Source organism: Mytilus edulis, chromosome 11, assembly GCF_963676685.1.
Source record: "Mytilus edulis chromosome 11, xbMytEdul2.2, whole genome shotgun sequence".
Lineage (NCBI taxonomy): Eukaryota > Metazoa > Mollusca > Bivalvia > Mytilida > Mytilidae > Mytilus > Mytilus edulis.
Window position 1 is genome coordinate 83,372,866 of NC_092354.1, and position 17,121 is coordinate 83,389,986.

At 31.0% G+C, this 17,121-nt stretch overlaps 1 protein-coding gene across 2 annotated transcripts; it reads left to right on the forward strand.

Annotated features, from left to right (window-relative positions):
• Positions 1 to 437: 437 nt before the first annotated feature.
• Positions 438 to 10,918, forward strand: LOC139496447 (zinc finger protein ZFP2-like). 2 transcript variants are annotated; one of them, XM_071285060.1, is made up of 5 exons: positions 457 to 646; positions 2,581 to 2,610; positions 5,178 to 5,246; positions 5,727 to 6,930; positions 8,862 to 10,918. In XM_071285060.1, the coding sequence occupies exons 3-5, from the start codon at positions 5,208 to 5,210 to the stop codon at positions 10,022 to 10,024; spliced, it is 2,406 nt and encodes an 801-aa protein (XP_071141161.1). In that variant the 5' UTR covers positions 457 to 646; positions 2,581 to 2,610; positions 5,178 to 5,207; the 3' UTR covers positions 10,025 to 10,918. The 2 variants fall into 2 exon arrangements, with proteins under 2 accessions (XP_071141162.1, XP_071141161.1); XM_071285061.1 differs by lacking the exon at positions 2,581 to 2,610 and having other exon boundaries at positions 438 to 506.
• The last annotated feature ends 6,203 nt before the right edge of the window (positions 10,919 to 17,121 follow it).

The following is a 17,121-nucleotide window of genomic DNA, read 5'->3' on the forward strand; positions in this document are numbered from 1 at the left end:
ATTAAGGTAATTCCTTTACTAACATGTGCTGATATTAGACATTTGTTTTAATATATCTTGCTTAGCTTTTATTCTACACGTGCTATCTATGTATTAATATATATATGTGATGTCTGTATGTTTGTGTTGTATGTGTATCTGATGTTATTACATGTATGTTTTGTTTATTTAATAATATCAGTCGGTTAAAGAGCTCTTAAGAGCTCATGTTCTTTGTTATTATGTATATATGAAACCCGACTTTAAATAAAGATTACTTTACTTTACTTTACTTTACTTTAGCTTCAAAACAAAAACAACTTTCTTTAAGACTGGAATTTATAATACTAACCAAGTACTAAAAAGACTGAAAGATCAAAATACAATTTTACTAAATGGGGGCGAGTCAGAAGAAATTTGGGGCGAGTTCGTCTTACACGGTTTGTTATTTTATTTTCATTGTTGTAAGCGGCTGTGTTGTCTTTTCGAGCAAAAGAAAAAGAAAATGGCATGGAAAATTATAACATGTAGGATATAGGGCAATATATTTAAACTATATAGTAAATGTGCCAATGAAACAAATAGAAAAAAGTCTTTTTCTTCGGTGTTTGTCAATGTCATGTCGTTATTCATGATAACTGAACTGCTGAAACTAAAAGTCAAACAGGTTGGGCTCAAGTCATGAAACATGGGGTGGTGTCAGGTTTGTGGGATGAACACGTTTTTCTGGGGTCGAAAAACCCCACAAAACTGGGGTAAAAAACTTCGTTCATAGTTTTCACATAAACTGTGAAAAACCGCACCATGTCAGCTGTTGTGGTAATCTTTATCCAACATGAACTTTTGTTTACGCTAAGTTGTTTGCCATGGCAATAATTATTCTTTTGTGTTAGTCTCAGGACAAATGGGCTTCATAACCGGAAGTGTAAAAATCAAGTCATTTATCAATAATATCATATCATTTCTTTACTTTCTAGACAAATTGTCTTTCTCACTAACTTTGCCGACTAGCATTACTCCATCTTGAACAACAATGCATGAGCAGTATGAAACAAAGCTTTCTATTGGTTGATTAATCTTTTGACTTTTGTTAAATTCTATGGAGGGCATAATTAACAAAACAATACCAAAAACTGTTTTTCATTTTGTATCGGAGATGCTGAAATTATCTCCCTTTGCAAGAATAAAGAATGACTCAAAATGAACTATATTACTGTGTAAGAACAGAATAATTAAGTGAAGATGTAAATGAAACTATCTTATGATGATTTAAAATATAGTTTCCAACTTACTATATATTTTATAGAATACTTTGCTATTCTTATGGAAGAATTATACCTTTTAAATGAACTTGTTGAAATAGAGTTATATAAGAAATACAAGAAAAGCTTATAATCGATCATAGAAGGGCGTTAAAGTCAGTCAAATTTGATAAAAACTTGTGTGTGTGGTTTTTATACAATAAACTACATGCTGTCACATATCAATACAGATGTCAAATCCTATTATAACAAAGAAGCATTATATACATACATTATTATAAAAGGAGAATTGTGGAGTATATAAGAATAAAAAAACATGTTAATAAAATTGAGAATGGAAATGGGGAATGTGTCAAAGAGACAACAACCCGACCAAATAAAAAAACAACAGCAGAAGGTCACCAACAGGTCTTCAATGTAGCGAGAAATTTCCGCAACCGGAATAAAAAACATGTTAATAACTATATTCGAAGAAAGAACAGACACAACTAAATGTTTTTATTCAATCTTTATATTATAAACTTTATATATATATATTCATTACTTCTTTTGAAGTTTCTCCAAAAAGGGGTGACTGGTTACATCTCCCTTGCATGGTCGTTTACAAGCATTTTGTTATATTTCTATTATAGCTCTATTTTAACAAGTTCATTTAAAAGGTATAATTCTTCCATAAGAATAGCAAAGTATTCTATAAAATATATAGTAAGTTGGAAACTATATTTTAAATCATCATAAGATAGTTTCATTTATATCTTCACTTAATTATTCTGTTCTTACACAGTAATATAGTTCATTTTGAGTCATTCTTTATTCTTGCAAAGGGAGAAAATTTCAGCATCTCCGATACAAAATGAAAAACAGTTTTTGGTATTGTTTTGTTAATTATGCCCTCCATAGAATTTAACAAAAGTCAAAAGATTAATCAACCAATAGAAAGCTTTGTTTCATACTGCTCATGCATTGTTGTTCAAGATGGAGTAATGTTAGTCTGCAAAGTTAGTGAGAAAGACAATTTGTCTAGAAAGTAAAGAAATGATATGATATTATTGATAAATGACTTGATTTTTACACTTCCGGTTATGAAGCCCATTTGTCCTGAGACTTACACAAAAGAATAATTATTGCCATGGCAAACAACTTAACGTAAACAAAAGTTCATGTTGGATAAAGATTACCGCAACAGCTGACATGGTGCGGTTTTTCACAGTTTATGTGAAAACTATGAACGAAGTTTTTTACCCCAGTTTTGTGGGGTTTTTCGACCCCAGAAAAACGTGTTCATCCCACAAACCTGGCACCACCCCATGTTTCATGACTTGAGCCCAACCTGTCAAAGTGAGAGAGAACCAAGTCAGACGTAGTATAGGTATATATAATATGTATAATTGTAAAACAATAAGCAGGACTTAATTTTGCAAAATAAAAAAACCATATAGTCAAAATATTTGAATCTCATTACACAGGTCATCAATTATTTATACATTTTACTGACAATCTAAAAAAACATAATTAAAAAATAACCAGTATCCATGGTAACTGAAAAACACACTGTCATGACTAATACACCTTATCGCTGTTTGTCCGCCATTGCTTGATATCACACAGGTTCCGTAAAATTTTGACGTCATTAAACAAAATATCCGACGCCACAATTGAAAAGTGATTGTTGTATACATGTCAAAAGTTCAAGCGGCAACGTCAGCCGGGATTAGCAATAAGGTGTATATATGAGGCAGGCATTACCTGTAAATGAGAACGAAGTCTGTATGAATTAATTTTTTGTAACTTAAATATTTGTTAAAAAAAGAAACGGAAATACCGTAACGTTTCCAATTTTGGTTCTGTTGTTAGGGATTTTACTTGTGACGTTATTTAAGATATGACGTCATGTTCAATGTAAACAAAGAAACACAATGCATCAAGTAACGATAATTCATATGAAAGACAAAGAATTATTATAAATGAAATATTAATGGTATTGTATTCCTTAAGTTCCTACAGGAGCGTAGCTATACAGAAACAATGTGCAAGCAACTACGGGCGAGCGGAGCGAGTCGAAAAATTTTTGGGACCCTTTTCTGCATAATTTTTTTTTTTTTCGGTCATAGGACGGTTAAAAGAGGATCTATATATAGATAGGATTTATAAAAAAATTATGAATGTAAAACTATTAATAAATCTTCTGAATAGATTTATACATAAACAACACATATTTGTGATACAGAATTTACTCAAAATTGTTCAAAATTTGCTCTTCGGGTCTTGGCAGAAACAAACTTCTCTGATTACTTTAATGTCAATATTCACACTGAAATCCCGATGAATATGCAGTAATGCTTGTAATTAACTGTCGTTGTTCATTGTTGATCGTACATTTGTTTTCAACATACGTAGTACACTGATAGATCTCCATGGTAGCACTCGCAAGATGTTATAAACCAGCGTACATGTTCGGCATCGAGCGAACTCCCAATTGAATTCGTCAAAATAACATGCCAGGTCAGTTCTTATGTCTCAGACAATGTTGAGATTTGTTCGTTTGTTATATATCTTACAACACGATGAAGCAGATATAGCGCAAAGAAGCGATTTTCTGATAATACTAGATGGGACTCCACTCTCCAGTTCCCTTATATCATATGGTCTATGAACGCAAAAAATAATGAGACTTTCCAATACTGTTTTGGCATGTGTGCAGGGTGATTGGCTCTGGTAATCTGTCGACCACATCGCCTCGGCATATTTTATAATGATATCGAAGGGTTCTGATAATTCTAATGCCAATTGGTACATCTCATTCCAAACTGATGAACCGTACACTGTTAAATGTGCTCCAAAAACAACATGTCTTAGACTGAGTATTACAAATTCAAATCTTGTAAAAAATACAAGTTACTGTCCGATTTTGTCATAATCTCAAAAAAAACTTTTATTTTGAAACCAAATGCCGTTATTTAATGATAATTCATCAAATAAAAAAGTGACGACATATGTGTTTCCTTTCACATTCAAATTGACAATCTATGAATTTTTATTTTGCCAATTTTTTTTTTTGCATGCCAAATCGATGTGCCCACAACTGTGTGTTAGCGTATGGGGAGCTACGCTCCTGTCCTATATTTTACTAGACTACCCAAAGTCTCACGACAAAGAGACCTGAAAAAGGAAGTAGACTTCTGCTTTCTGCGCAATTGCAGGAATTAAAAAAAAGCGGAAAAATAATAAAATTTGAACGATTTTGAGTTCATTTTCCGGATTTTTTTTTTTTAATTTCTTTTATTGACTTTTTTCTACTGTAATAGGGGACTTTGTCCCCATATTCGTCTAAGTAATAAGGACTGGCTATTTTTTTTTTTGCTTTGAGGCCTTTGTAGTAATGCGTCGCAGAAAATAATGAAACAGCCTTTCAAGACATCATAATTGTTTCATTATAACATTTTTACAAACACAGATGAGTCCTACACAGGCACGTGTTTCTATCATCGATGGGAAGACCCACTATCAACGTATATTTACGTTGATATTGGGTCTTCCCATGGATAGAAACAAGTGCCTGTGGAGTCCTACCTGGGTTCGTTTCCACACCCCATAGTGATCTCTTGTCTTGGTAAAGTTGACTTGTAATTAGTAAAAAGTGAATGAATTGTAAATAAAAAAAAATAATCTATTATAGTAGTAATAGTAACATACAAGCTTAGGGTTCTCACTTAGTAATGTTAAGGCAGGTCCAGGGACTCAACCATTTTGGCAATGGTGAGTCCAATAGTGAGAAGAAATATTTTACTGCAATATAATCATGATAATTTATTATTTTAGTCTCTATGAACTATTCGAACAATGAAATGACATTAAATTCAGATTATTTTAAATCTTTTGCCAACAATGATAATGTGTCAACACTTTTGTTATTATAATTAATTGTTTATATTTTAGGTCAACAGAAGAACAGTATTGATAGAAAGTATGGACATAATTACTGATGGGTCTACAGATAAAGTTCAGGTAACCTTACAAGCAGACATTGCAGACACAGTGTTCTGAATAAGTGTATGACAAAAACCTAACCTCCAGCCTCACCCTTTATGGATTTTACTAACCCTCTATGAATGATTAAATCCGTAGTGGGTCAGTAGCAAACCATATTTTCTGATATTATTTTCGCGGATAGAACAAAATTGCCAAAATAAAATTCTGCCAAAGTAAAAGTTCACATGCACAGGTATTGATTAAAGTTTGAATCTGCCAAAATATTTTGTATAATTATTGAATGAAAATTGCGAAATTTTACACTCCTAAAATATCCTGCTATATTATTGTGTCAGCTTGCCTGGACAGAGTGGAAAATAGTCAATAATTGTATAATCTTTTCAAGAACGCAAGATAAAAAAAAACACTTAATATGTTTCATATTGCAAAGAAGCCATGATATATATAAAGATTACACTGATAATGTTTTTTTAATATATTATTATATATTTCTAGGAACAAATCCTTAAAACTTGCAAAATGCTGTTGAACGAGGCAGAGAAAATCCACGACTTGGAATGCAAACATGAAAATGACCCAGATCTGGTAGATTTGAATTTCAATTCATTGGTAACTGTAATAGATAACATGAAAACAGAAGTTATAGAACAAGACACCGTGGAAACAGAATTTAAAACACAATACATTGTGGAAACGGAAGAAGATACTGCAAAAACAGAGCCATTTACTTTCAAAAGAGAACCAGTTGCTATGGCAACAGAACTAGTGTCTATAGTACCAGGACACTCCACTATAGAAACAAAATCAGGTACCATGGTAACAAGGCCAGTTATTCAATCACAAAAGCTAGATACCTATAGAAAGTCTGCTTTTAGTGAAAAAATGTTAAATTCTTTGAACAAAGATAGTTTAAAAAATTATACGACCACAACGAATGCATATCCTACATCAAATCCTGCAACAATATGCTTGACAAATACATTAAACCAACCTACAGATGAAAACACTGTACAGACCTTGACAAATAAATCATACAAACCAAGAAATCAAAACATTTTACAAGGTAGTGCGGAATATTTTACGAAGACATCAGCAAAAGAGGTCCTAAATGAACTATTTACACAGAGTCAGCAATCTTCCAAAACTGCTGAAATGTCACCTAATGCTTTAATTGATCCAGATGAAATGTCATCTGATGCTTTAATTGATCCAGATGAAATGTCACCTAATGCTTTAATTGATCCAGATGAAATGTCATCTGATGCTCTAATTGATCCAGATGAAATAAAAAAGGAAATTGTAGACTACTTAGAACAATCTGGTACTTCAGAACTGATTCTTAGTAGGGATACAGTCAGAAATGGACAAGAAATAGATGGAGACAATGATAATAGCAGAGAGGCTCAGAATGGCCAAGAACTGGAGGATGAAAAAGAAATCAAATTAGAACCAACTGATGCTGAGTCTAGTCTTTACACCTATGAAAAAATATCACATTTAAATAAATATGTCGGTAAAAAGTCAAGGAAGGTGTACAAACTGTATAAGTGTACGGTGTGTAAGAAGACGTTCGATTATCTATTATGTGTGCAGAACCACGTCAGAATACACACTGGGGATAGACCATATAAGTGTGGAGCATGCCCCAAGGATTTTGTTACAAAGTGTAGTCTGGCAGAACATGAGAAAGTTCATACAGGTACGGTTTGTATTTTTATTTTAGATTTGAGAATTAGAAATTGGTTTCATTTATCAAATGTAGAAATATCCAGAGAAAAATGTATCATTATAAGTATTCCGCCAAAATTAAAAAAAATCAAATAGTGTAATCTCTAATGAAGCATATCATGGACTTATGTCTTTATCTTAATTCTGATGCTTCATGTCATTTATGTGGTAATCAGTGTGTAATTAAATGACTGTTTGCATGGCCGTCTACATGTTTGTAACATATGTGTACACATGCATACATATATGTGTGTATTTTCTAATGAATGTAGGACAGAAAGTCACAGGACAAAAAGTCACAGACAAAAAGTAACGGACAAAAAGTCACAGAACAAAAGTTACAATTCATTTTTTCTGATTATTTTCTTTGAATAAAAAACCCTTATTTCTACAAAAATATTTTTGTATTTTTCTTGAACTATTGTATATAAACCAACTTTGTAAACAGAATTTATCAAAAAAAATATTTAAGATGATCAAATAATTGTTAAAAACATAGTGTCAAAGTTGCTTGGCACTTAAATGGCTTCCTGGTGCCAAGAAATATATCTTTTGCATGATTAAAATTTAATAAATCTTCATTTTTAACCGGATTTATGTGACAAAAATGTCGGTTATTGATTTGGGGATGTACGGCGGGCGGGCGGCAATCAAATGTTGTCCGTGCATTAACTCATGAACTGTTCAACCAAAGCTTTTGAAATTTTAATATGTTGTTACTGACAACTAAATGAAGGTCAAGTTCAATAATGGCGACTTTTACTGTTCAGGAGTTATGGTTCTTGAAAGATTGAAAATGGAGTTTCCAGTTGTGTCCGTGCATTTCCGCATGAACTGTTCTACCTAAGCTTCCCAAATTTTAATATGTTGTTACTGATGACAAAATGGAAGTCAAGTTCAATAATGACGATTTTGACTTTTACCGTTCAGGAGTTATAATTCTTGAAAGATTGAAAAATGGTGTTTCCAGTCGTGTCCGTGCATTTACGCATGAACTGTTTTACCAAAGCTTCCCAAATTTTAATATGTTGTTACTGATGACAAAATGGAAGTCAAGTTCAATAATGACGATTTTGACTTTTACCGTTCAGGAGTTATAATTCTTGAAAGATTGAAAAATGGTGTTTCCAGTCTTGTCCGTGCATTTTCTCATGAACCATTCAACCAAAGCTTTTGAAATTATAAGATGTTGATACTGATGACAAAATGGAGGTCAAATTTGATATTGACGATTTTCACTTTCACCATTCATCAGTATTAAATGATTCTTGTGATATTGCCAGGACACAAATAAATATTAATAAATCTGGTTTGCTGTCGTTGTGACAGCCTCTTGTTCAAGTATAATGACACATTTCCTCAACTTAAGTATGAATATATTGTATTTAAAAGTAAATATTTCAAGATATTCTCTTATATATTCAAACAATTGTCAACAAATTATTTGTGACTTTTGTCCTGTGACTTTTTGTCCTACCAAATTTGTGACTTTATGTCCTGTGACTTTTTGTCCTGTGACTTTCTGTCCGTTTACCTTTTCTAGTTTTGGGTGACTGTCCACACACTTGTAACATCTGTGTACACATGCAAACATATATATGTGTATTTTCTAATTTTAGGTGACCATCCATTTGTTTGTAACAACTGTGTACACAGGCAAACATATGTATATATGTGTATTTTCTATGTTTAGGTGACCATCCACATGTCTGTCTCATCTGAGTACACAGGTTTACATATATATGTGTGTTTTTATTTGTAGGTGACCATCTACATGTTTGTCTTATCTGAGTACACAGGTTTACATATATATGTGTATTTTCTATTTTTAGGTGACCGTCCACATGTCTATCTCATCTGAGTACACAGGTTTACATGTATGTGTGTGTTTTCTATTTTTAGGTGACCGTCCACATGTCTGCCACATCTGTGGCATTACATTTATGCAGAAATATAAGTTGGCAATCCATCTCCAGAAACACAATGGTGAAAGTAATTTTAGCTGTGATATATGTGGGAAAGGATTCATCAGAAAAGATCATTTAAATAATCACATCCAGTCCCACAATAAGGATAGGCCTTTCTCTTGTAAGATATGTGGTCAAAGTTATAAAACAGAAAAATCGGTAAAGGCACATGAAAGATCCCATGCTCCGGGGACATTCCAATGTCATTTCTGTCATAAGGTTTATACACAGAACAGATATCTCAAGGTTCATATCAATGAAAAACATAATCTCTCTCCGCTCGACAAAAGTAATGGATTGACAACAAGACAGAAACAGAAATCGGTACTGGTTGAGTGTGATATATGTCAGAAATATTATCGAAAAAATTATATAAAAACACATGCTAAAAGTCATGACGAAAGTGCCAAGGATTTTGAGTGTCAGGTCTGTGGGAAAAGATTTGTAACGGAAAGTTATTTGAATTATCATGAAAACATTCATACGGGTGAGGGAATAGAAGAGTGCGATGTTTGTCATAAAACGTTTGTCAATCAAAGATCCCTTCAAAATCACAAGGTCATACACACAGGAGCACGCCCATATAAGTGTGATATTTGTAATAAAACGTTCGCTCATTCATGTGTACTCAATGTACATATAAAAACACACACCATAGATAAGACATACACATGTCAGGAATGTGGTTTACAGTTTAGTTTAGAGTATTATCTAAAGAGACATATTAAATATCAACACGGGACTGGGATGGTTTATGAATGTGAAATTTGTGGGAAGGAATTTAGAAGGAGTGACCAGATCAAAAGACACAAAGAAACACATGAAAGGAAAGAAGAGAAAAAGAAATTGAAAGAAAACAAAGAGAGTAGTCAAGAAAAGAGGAAGAAAACAATAAAGAAGACGAAAACAGAAGAAGAGAAAAAAGAAGAAAAAGAATGTTATGTAGAAAGTGATTCTTGTCCTGAGGAAATAAGGACAATTAGGTCACATAGAAAGAAGAGACAAATTAAAGAGGATGATGAAAATGCTAAACCTATATTGAAACGAAAAAAAATATCAATATCAAGAAATACAAAAATGGAGCATAAAATTAAATGAAATTATAGTGAAAAATGGAAAAGGGAGATAACTTATATTTTTTTTATCTGTTTTATAAAATATTTGGTCAAATTTATAAATTATGTTGAAAATAATCTTTATATTCTATGAAATTGTTTAAATTGATGTTAGCTGCAAACTGTGATGTATATAGTTTAATTTCAAATTTCTAGATTGTGTTGAAATTAATCTTTACATTTTTTACAATTATTTAAAATGTTTTTTTTTTTTTTAATATAAGCTGCGAACTGCAATGTATATAGTTAAATGTGGTTAGATTTGTCCTTCTTACTCCAACATTTGTATTTTACTATCAAGATTCATTAAGGCAAGACATATCTCAGTGTCCACATTTTATTTTATTATAAGCTTTAAACTGTGATGTATGTTGTCTTGTTAGGATATAATCAGATGCTCCATTATTGGTCCATCATGTTTGAAATGTTTCTGGAACTGAGGACACTCAAAATTAGTGTACTTATTATTTATTCTAGGGGCACTAGCTGTCAAATTCATGTTGACTGATTTGATTTAAATTCTCGTATTTGATTTATAACCATGTAAAACATTTATCCAAATTATAAAGTATAAAATAAACAATTTACAGGTCATTGGCTGGATAATATCTTAGTCTTGACGCCATCTTATTACTATGGAGTTGATCTCTGAAGACTTCCAATGATCATATAACATGTATAAGTGATATTAAAATAAATGTAGATAGAAATGGAAATCGTACCTGTGCAATTGATTTTTCTAGGTCTGTTTAATTTCCTATTTAATAGATTAAAAATAAATGTTAATCATTGTTTTTACCTCTATAAGGATGAATTAATAATATTTTAGTGGATCGAATCAGTCAAACAAATTATTTACCTTTGTTTCACTTTCAATCTCATGGATTTTTCTAGCATTCCACAGGGTCCGGTATTCGGACCCATTCCCAACGGCAAAAACTCTACATTTTTCCCAATTTTGGCAGCAAAATTCCTAAATGATCACAAAATTCATTTTAATCTTTGTTATTCATGACAGAGATGTTTATTTTATTCAACCGCTAGCTTTATGTAAAAAAATCGCCAACAAGTAATGTGTAAATCCAAGTTGAAACATATTGAATGAAAACAACATTGACAAACAATGGCTGCCATAAATAAATAAACAGGAAGTGTGGGAATAAACTAAAACCAGGTCAAATCCGGAAACGGACAAGTATATAAATCCGGGTTTGTCAATCAAATACAGTAAATAAAAAATGAAAAGAACCAAACATGTGACAGCTATCATAGCAACACTAAAATTGAAAACTAAAAGATATATAAAAAAGAAAATAGAAACAGGATATATTTTATACAGAACTTAAAATATTTTATTTCACAAATTTTCATGTCAAAATCAAAAAAATGTAACAATCCTTTAAGAAGCTGGAACTCATTATTTTGATACTCAAATAAACTGAAATGCCATGTTGTTATATTTAAAAAACAAAGAAGGTGTAGTCCTTACTTTATTTTCACCAACAAAAAATAATTTTATGAACTAATCACACTAAAACTAACATCTGGTTGGTTGTTTTTCCCAATTTCATTGAAAACCGCGTTAAAAAATTCCCTAAACTGGCCAGGGTCCTTTTTCCCAAAATACCCAGATAAACCCCTGAATCTTGACAATCTTTTCCTTTAAAAAACAGACATGCACAGTTAAATTGATGTACATTGTACACTTGAATACGGATTCAATAAGGTCAAATTATTCACTTGCAAGAGAATAATTCATCATCAATGTTTCTTAGCTTAATTTGACAAAATTGAACCATACATGCTGCTAAAAGCAAATTAATTGGGGTTCTTCGATATGCCAAATCTAACTGTGTATGTAGATTCTTAATTTTTGGTCCCGTTTTTAAATTGGTCTACATTAAAGTCCAAAGGGTCCAAAATTAAACTAAGTTTGATTTTAACAAAAATTGAATTCTTGGGCTTTTTTGATATGCTGAATCTAAACATGCACTTAGATTTTTGATTATGGGCCCAGTTTTCTAGTTATACAAAATTATTATATATTTAAGTATTTTGCAATAGCAAGAAATTTTCAACTGCACAGTATTCAGCAATAGCAAGAAATCTTCAATTGCACAGTATTGTGCAATAGCAAGAAATTTTCAATTGGAGTTATCTTTCTTTGTCCATAATAGTAGTTGAATCAACTTAAATCATTGTTTTGTACAATATACAATGTATATATTCACTTTTACTACCAACTGATAAATTAAAACAATCTTTACCATTCAGAGATAACAAGCACTTTATTTTACATTTTAATATTTTATGATGTATTTAAATGAGTAGTTATTGTTGTAAACTCCATTAGAAATTTGAATTGAGATCAGTGTTGGAAAAAGGGAAAGGGGGATGTGAAAAAAGGGGGGGGGGGGGTTCACATTTTTCTTATTTCAAATTTCATAAATAAAAAGAAAATTTCTTCAAACATTTTTTTAAGAGGATTAATATTCAACAGCATAGTGAATTGCTCAAAGGCAAAAAAATATTTTAAGTTCATTAGACCACATTCATTCTGTGTCAGAAACCTATGCTGTGTCAACTATTTAATCACAATCCAAATTTAGAGCTGAATCCATCTTGAATGTTGTGTCCATACTTGCCCTAACCGTTCAGGGTTAAACCTCTGCGATCGTATAAAGCTGCGCCCTGCGGAGCATCTGTTTTTTTGTATTGACATAAACAAATGAGTGCTTTTATGCCTAAATTAATTACTATTTTTGGAATCAAGATTTAACTTGTACATTCCATGATATATATACATGATATATGTATATATTTATTTATTTTTTAACTTTCTTTTCAATTAAATATGTTTGATAATTTAACTAATTTTGTATAGCTTTTTTTATATTTACAATGTATTTCATGATATTTTTTTTCTCTCAGAATTTCATACGATGGATATCTAATTCATGACAATATTGCATATTTATATTTCCTGCCATCAATCTGTGATTTGAAAGTCACAAATGTCTAACTTAATTGACTATCACCAATCACATATACAATGTACTTGATCTGTATTCATAAAGTTATTGGTACTATAATTTATTGTAAAAATGTATATATTTAATAATTCGCTGAACTTGGATATTTATGGTGATAATGACTTCACATTCCATTTTAAATATATTATTTATAATTGAGGCACATGTTGAAGCGAAGATACTTTTGTAAGGGGAGATATGTTTTGTTAATGAAGGTTGATAGACTTTGGTAGGTAGATACATTTTCAAATCGTAAATGACGGGGATAAACTTTAGCATGTTTAGACTTAGTAAGAGCCTAAGGGGAGATAGTTTTGTTAATGAAGGAGGACAGACTTTGGTAAGGGAGATAAACTTTTAATGAAAGAGAATAAACTTGGGTAAGGGGAGATGATTAAGGGGGATAGAATTTGGTAAGGAGAGATAATTCTTTTAATAACAACTGCATTTTTTTTAAGTTGTGTCCCCTTTAATGAAAAAAAACCCCCAGATTTGAAAGTTACATTAACAGAAAAAGATGAGACGTACACAAGAACTTTTTATTTGCTTGTACCAGTAAACTTGTTTTAGAGGGTTTATTTTAATTATTTGATAATTGTATTAAAAGTTAGATTCATGGTTACTTGAAGTGGCTGTTATTTTCAGTTCGTTTAGTTAGAAGTAAAAATATCACTTTTCCTATATTTTAACAGAAAAAAAATGGATGATCTGTCCATACTGTTACTCTGGTGATAAATGACTACATTCCACAAACTGTATATTGTTACCTGTTAATAAATTGTATATTGTATATTGTTACCTGTTAATTGTTTATTGTATTTATTTTGTTCCTATTAATTCTTCCATTGATTGTTATATACATAGTCTTTATTAAAAATGTTGAAGTTATGATTTATTTTATCAGTTTTAATTATCCAGAAAATTACAGCATGGTATTCAATATATTGTACAGAAATGAAAATTGTTTGTGAGGCAGCAACAAAACAACACAAAACAAACAATTAGACAATATACGTATAGTGTCTTGAAATATGAAATTTATTTGTATGAGGCTAAGAAACGGGGGAAATGCGAGGTTGTACCGAGCATTTTCCCGTTTCGTGCCGAATACAAATGAATTTCATATTTCAAGACACTATACATATATTGTCTTTATACTGAAATCGATAAAACATAAAAAAAAAATATTTAAAAATGGGGTACCATTTTGGGGTATTTCCCAATGAGCGTAGTCCCGGCAGTAAGACATTGACATTTTAAGGAATTAGAAAGGGAAAATGAACTTTATTAATAACATTTAAAAATAACATGGTATATAAATTACCAATTTGAAGACATAACAAGTTTAAATTAATAAAAGTTTGACCATTGTTACTACACATTAGTTGTGATGTGACGTTGTTGATGAAATACAGTAGTTCTGGTAAGTAGGCCGCGCTTATAGGTTAGTTGAAGTCATTGATGTATAAAGCTAATGTTTATATGTATAGTAGCTGATTGCAGTATAATCAGTGATTATTGCATCATATTTTGCATTGCAAGATATAGTCCCCTTTAGGTTTAAAATTCATTCTATTGGAACAAAATGCTAACTTGATCTATAACTTGCCATGGTGTAAACTACATACCAAATATCAAGTCAATATCTTCAAGCATGGGAAAAAAAGTATTGAAAACTGATTATTTAATTAAATTCAAGGGCCATAAATCTGCATTAGATCATGAGAAAGAAACAATATTAGAAACTTGATAAAGTACTAATATAAAAAGAATCTACTTTTTTTGTCGAGCCTTCAACTTTTGTTGAAAAGTCGAGACTAAGCGAGACTACATTCCGTTGTCGTCGCCCACAAATATTCACTCTGTGGTTAAAGTTTTTGAAATTTTAATAACTTTCTTAAACTATACTGGATTACTACAAAACATGGACAGAAGCTTGTTTAAGATCATAAGATAGTATCCAGAGGTAAATTTTGTAAAAATAAAATTCCTTTTTTTCCCCGTATTTTACTTATAAATGGACTTAGTTTTTTCTGCAGGGAAACATTACATTCACTCTGTGGTTGAAGTTTTTAAAATTTTAATAACTTTCTTAAACTATCCTGGGTTTGTACCAAACTTGGACAGAAGCTTGTTTATGATCAAAAGAGAGTATACAGAAGTAAATTTTGCAAAAAAATAAATCCATTTTTTTCCGTATTATACTTTTAAATGGACTTATTTGCCAGGAAACAACACATTCACTCTATGGTTAATTTTTTTTTAAATTTAATAACTTTCTTATTCTATTTTTAATTTGTACCAAACTTGGACAGAACCTTGTTTATGATCGAAAGCTAGTATTTAGAAGGAATTTTTGTTAATATTTTGTACCTGTGTATCTGTATTTTACTTATAAATGGACTTAGTTTTTCTTCCAGTTAACATTACATACAGTCTGCAGTTAAAAGCTTTTAAATATTTATTAGATTCATAAACTATCCTGGATTTTTATAAAACTTGGACAATCAAAAGATAATATCAAGAGGAATATTTTTATTGATTTTTTCCTCATTTTTGTTGAGCCTGTGATTTTCAACAAAAGTAGGCTAGACACTGGGTTCCGCGGAAACCTTACTAATTTTTCAAGTATATCAAACTTTTTTTATGCATCCACAATCAACAGTTAGGACATATGGTACATTATTGTCCATCTGTCCACTCAATCCAAGGATTTAAAATGAAAATGGAAGATAACTCTTGTCTTTAATAAAACATAAGACTTGTATTGAATCATTGGAAGAAACCACCATGTTGATATTGAAAACTTTTAGGTTTGTTGTTCAAAAGTTACAGGACTTTAATTACCAGAATTAAGGCTAAATGTTTAAGTATCATGTACTACTAAAATATGCTTAGGTTTTTTGTCATATGAATATCTGATTAATAAGTAATATGGGTTCAATGCAAAGTCTACATATCTGTAAGACAGGATTCACCTAACTTCCGACTTCAATTCTTGGCTCAATTAAAGTTGATTTCATTTCTCAGATATTATTGTAAGCAGTTGGTCATTTATATTGAATGATTGTAAGGTGTACATGTCAGTCTGGCAGTTTCAACTTAAACTTGATCCTGTATTCATGGTTCCTTGTTCAATTTAAATTGTTTTTTTTTTTTGTTGTATCCTTATACTATATCGGCAAAAGTTCAACTATACTTGGTGTATTAATTGATTGTAAGATTTTCATGTCAGTCTGGCAGTTTCCACTTGTATTTCATGGTTGAGTAATAGATGAAGTATATTTGATGGAGAGATTGTAAGGTGTACATGTTAGTCTGGTAGTTTCTACCTGAATTTGACACTAACCATGGTTTATTGGTCAATGTTTAGGTTTTTTGTTTTTGTATTCTTATATTATCAGCAAAAGTTCCACCATATTTAGTGTATTGATTTCTGTCAACAGTGAAGTACTACAAGTATCATCAAACCATGGTACAAAACACAACAGGGAGATAACTTTTAGTGTTTGTCAAACTGCTATATATCCAATGATTTTTTTTCCAATTTTTTATTTTTGTATTTTAGTCAAACGGTCTACAAAAATGGTCTAAGTTAATATTTTATTGAATTTTTTTGAAAATTAAAAAACAAACTTAATTTTAGTCGAGGTATTTCGTACCACCTTAATATTGGAATTGGCTGTTTTTATGCATGCAGTAATAAAGAGCAAAGAAAGGTCAGGTCAAATCTTCCTTGTTTAAATGAAGTGGATGTTAGCAATACCTTTGAACTGTATTCAACTGATTGTTAAATGAATGTCATGTAAAGCCTATCATCAATTCTAAATGTACATCTAAATGAATGTCATGTAAAGCCTATCATCAATTCTAAATGTACATCTAAATGAATGTCATGTAAAGCCTATCATCAATTCTAAATGTACATCTAAATGAATGTCATGTAAAGCCTATCATCAATTCTAAATGTACATCTACTATATCATAACAATAAGAATAAGAATAACATGAATTTTTTACTAAACTTTATTTTCAAATAAATATTGCA

What these genes read in the sequence shown, in the direction of transcription:
- LOC139496447 (XM_071285061.1), top strand. Translation starts at nt 5,208, where the DNA reads ATGGACATAATTACTGATGGGTCTACAGATAAAGTTCAG. An exon ending in GGTCTACAGATAAAGTTCAG is followed by an intron (nt 5,247 to 5,726) that starts GTAACCTTACAA and finishes ATATATTTCTAG; the next exon opens with GAACAAATCCTTAAAACTTG. An exon ending in ACATGAGAAAGTTCATACAG is followed by an intron (nt 6,931 to 8,861) that starts GTACGGTTTGTA and finishes TTCTATTTTTAG; the next exon opens with GTGACCGTCCACATGTCTGC.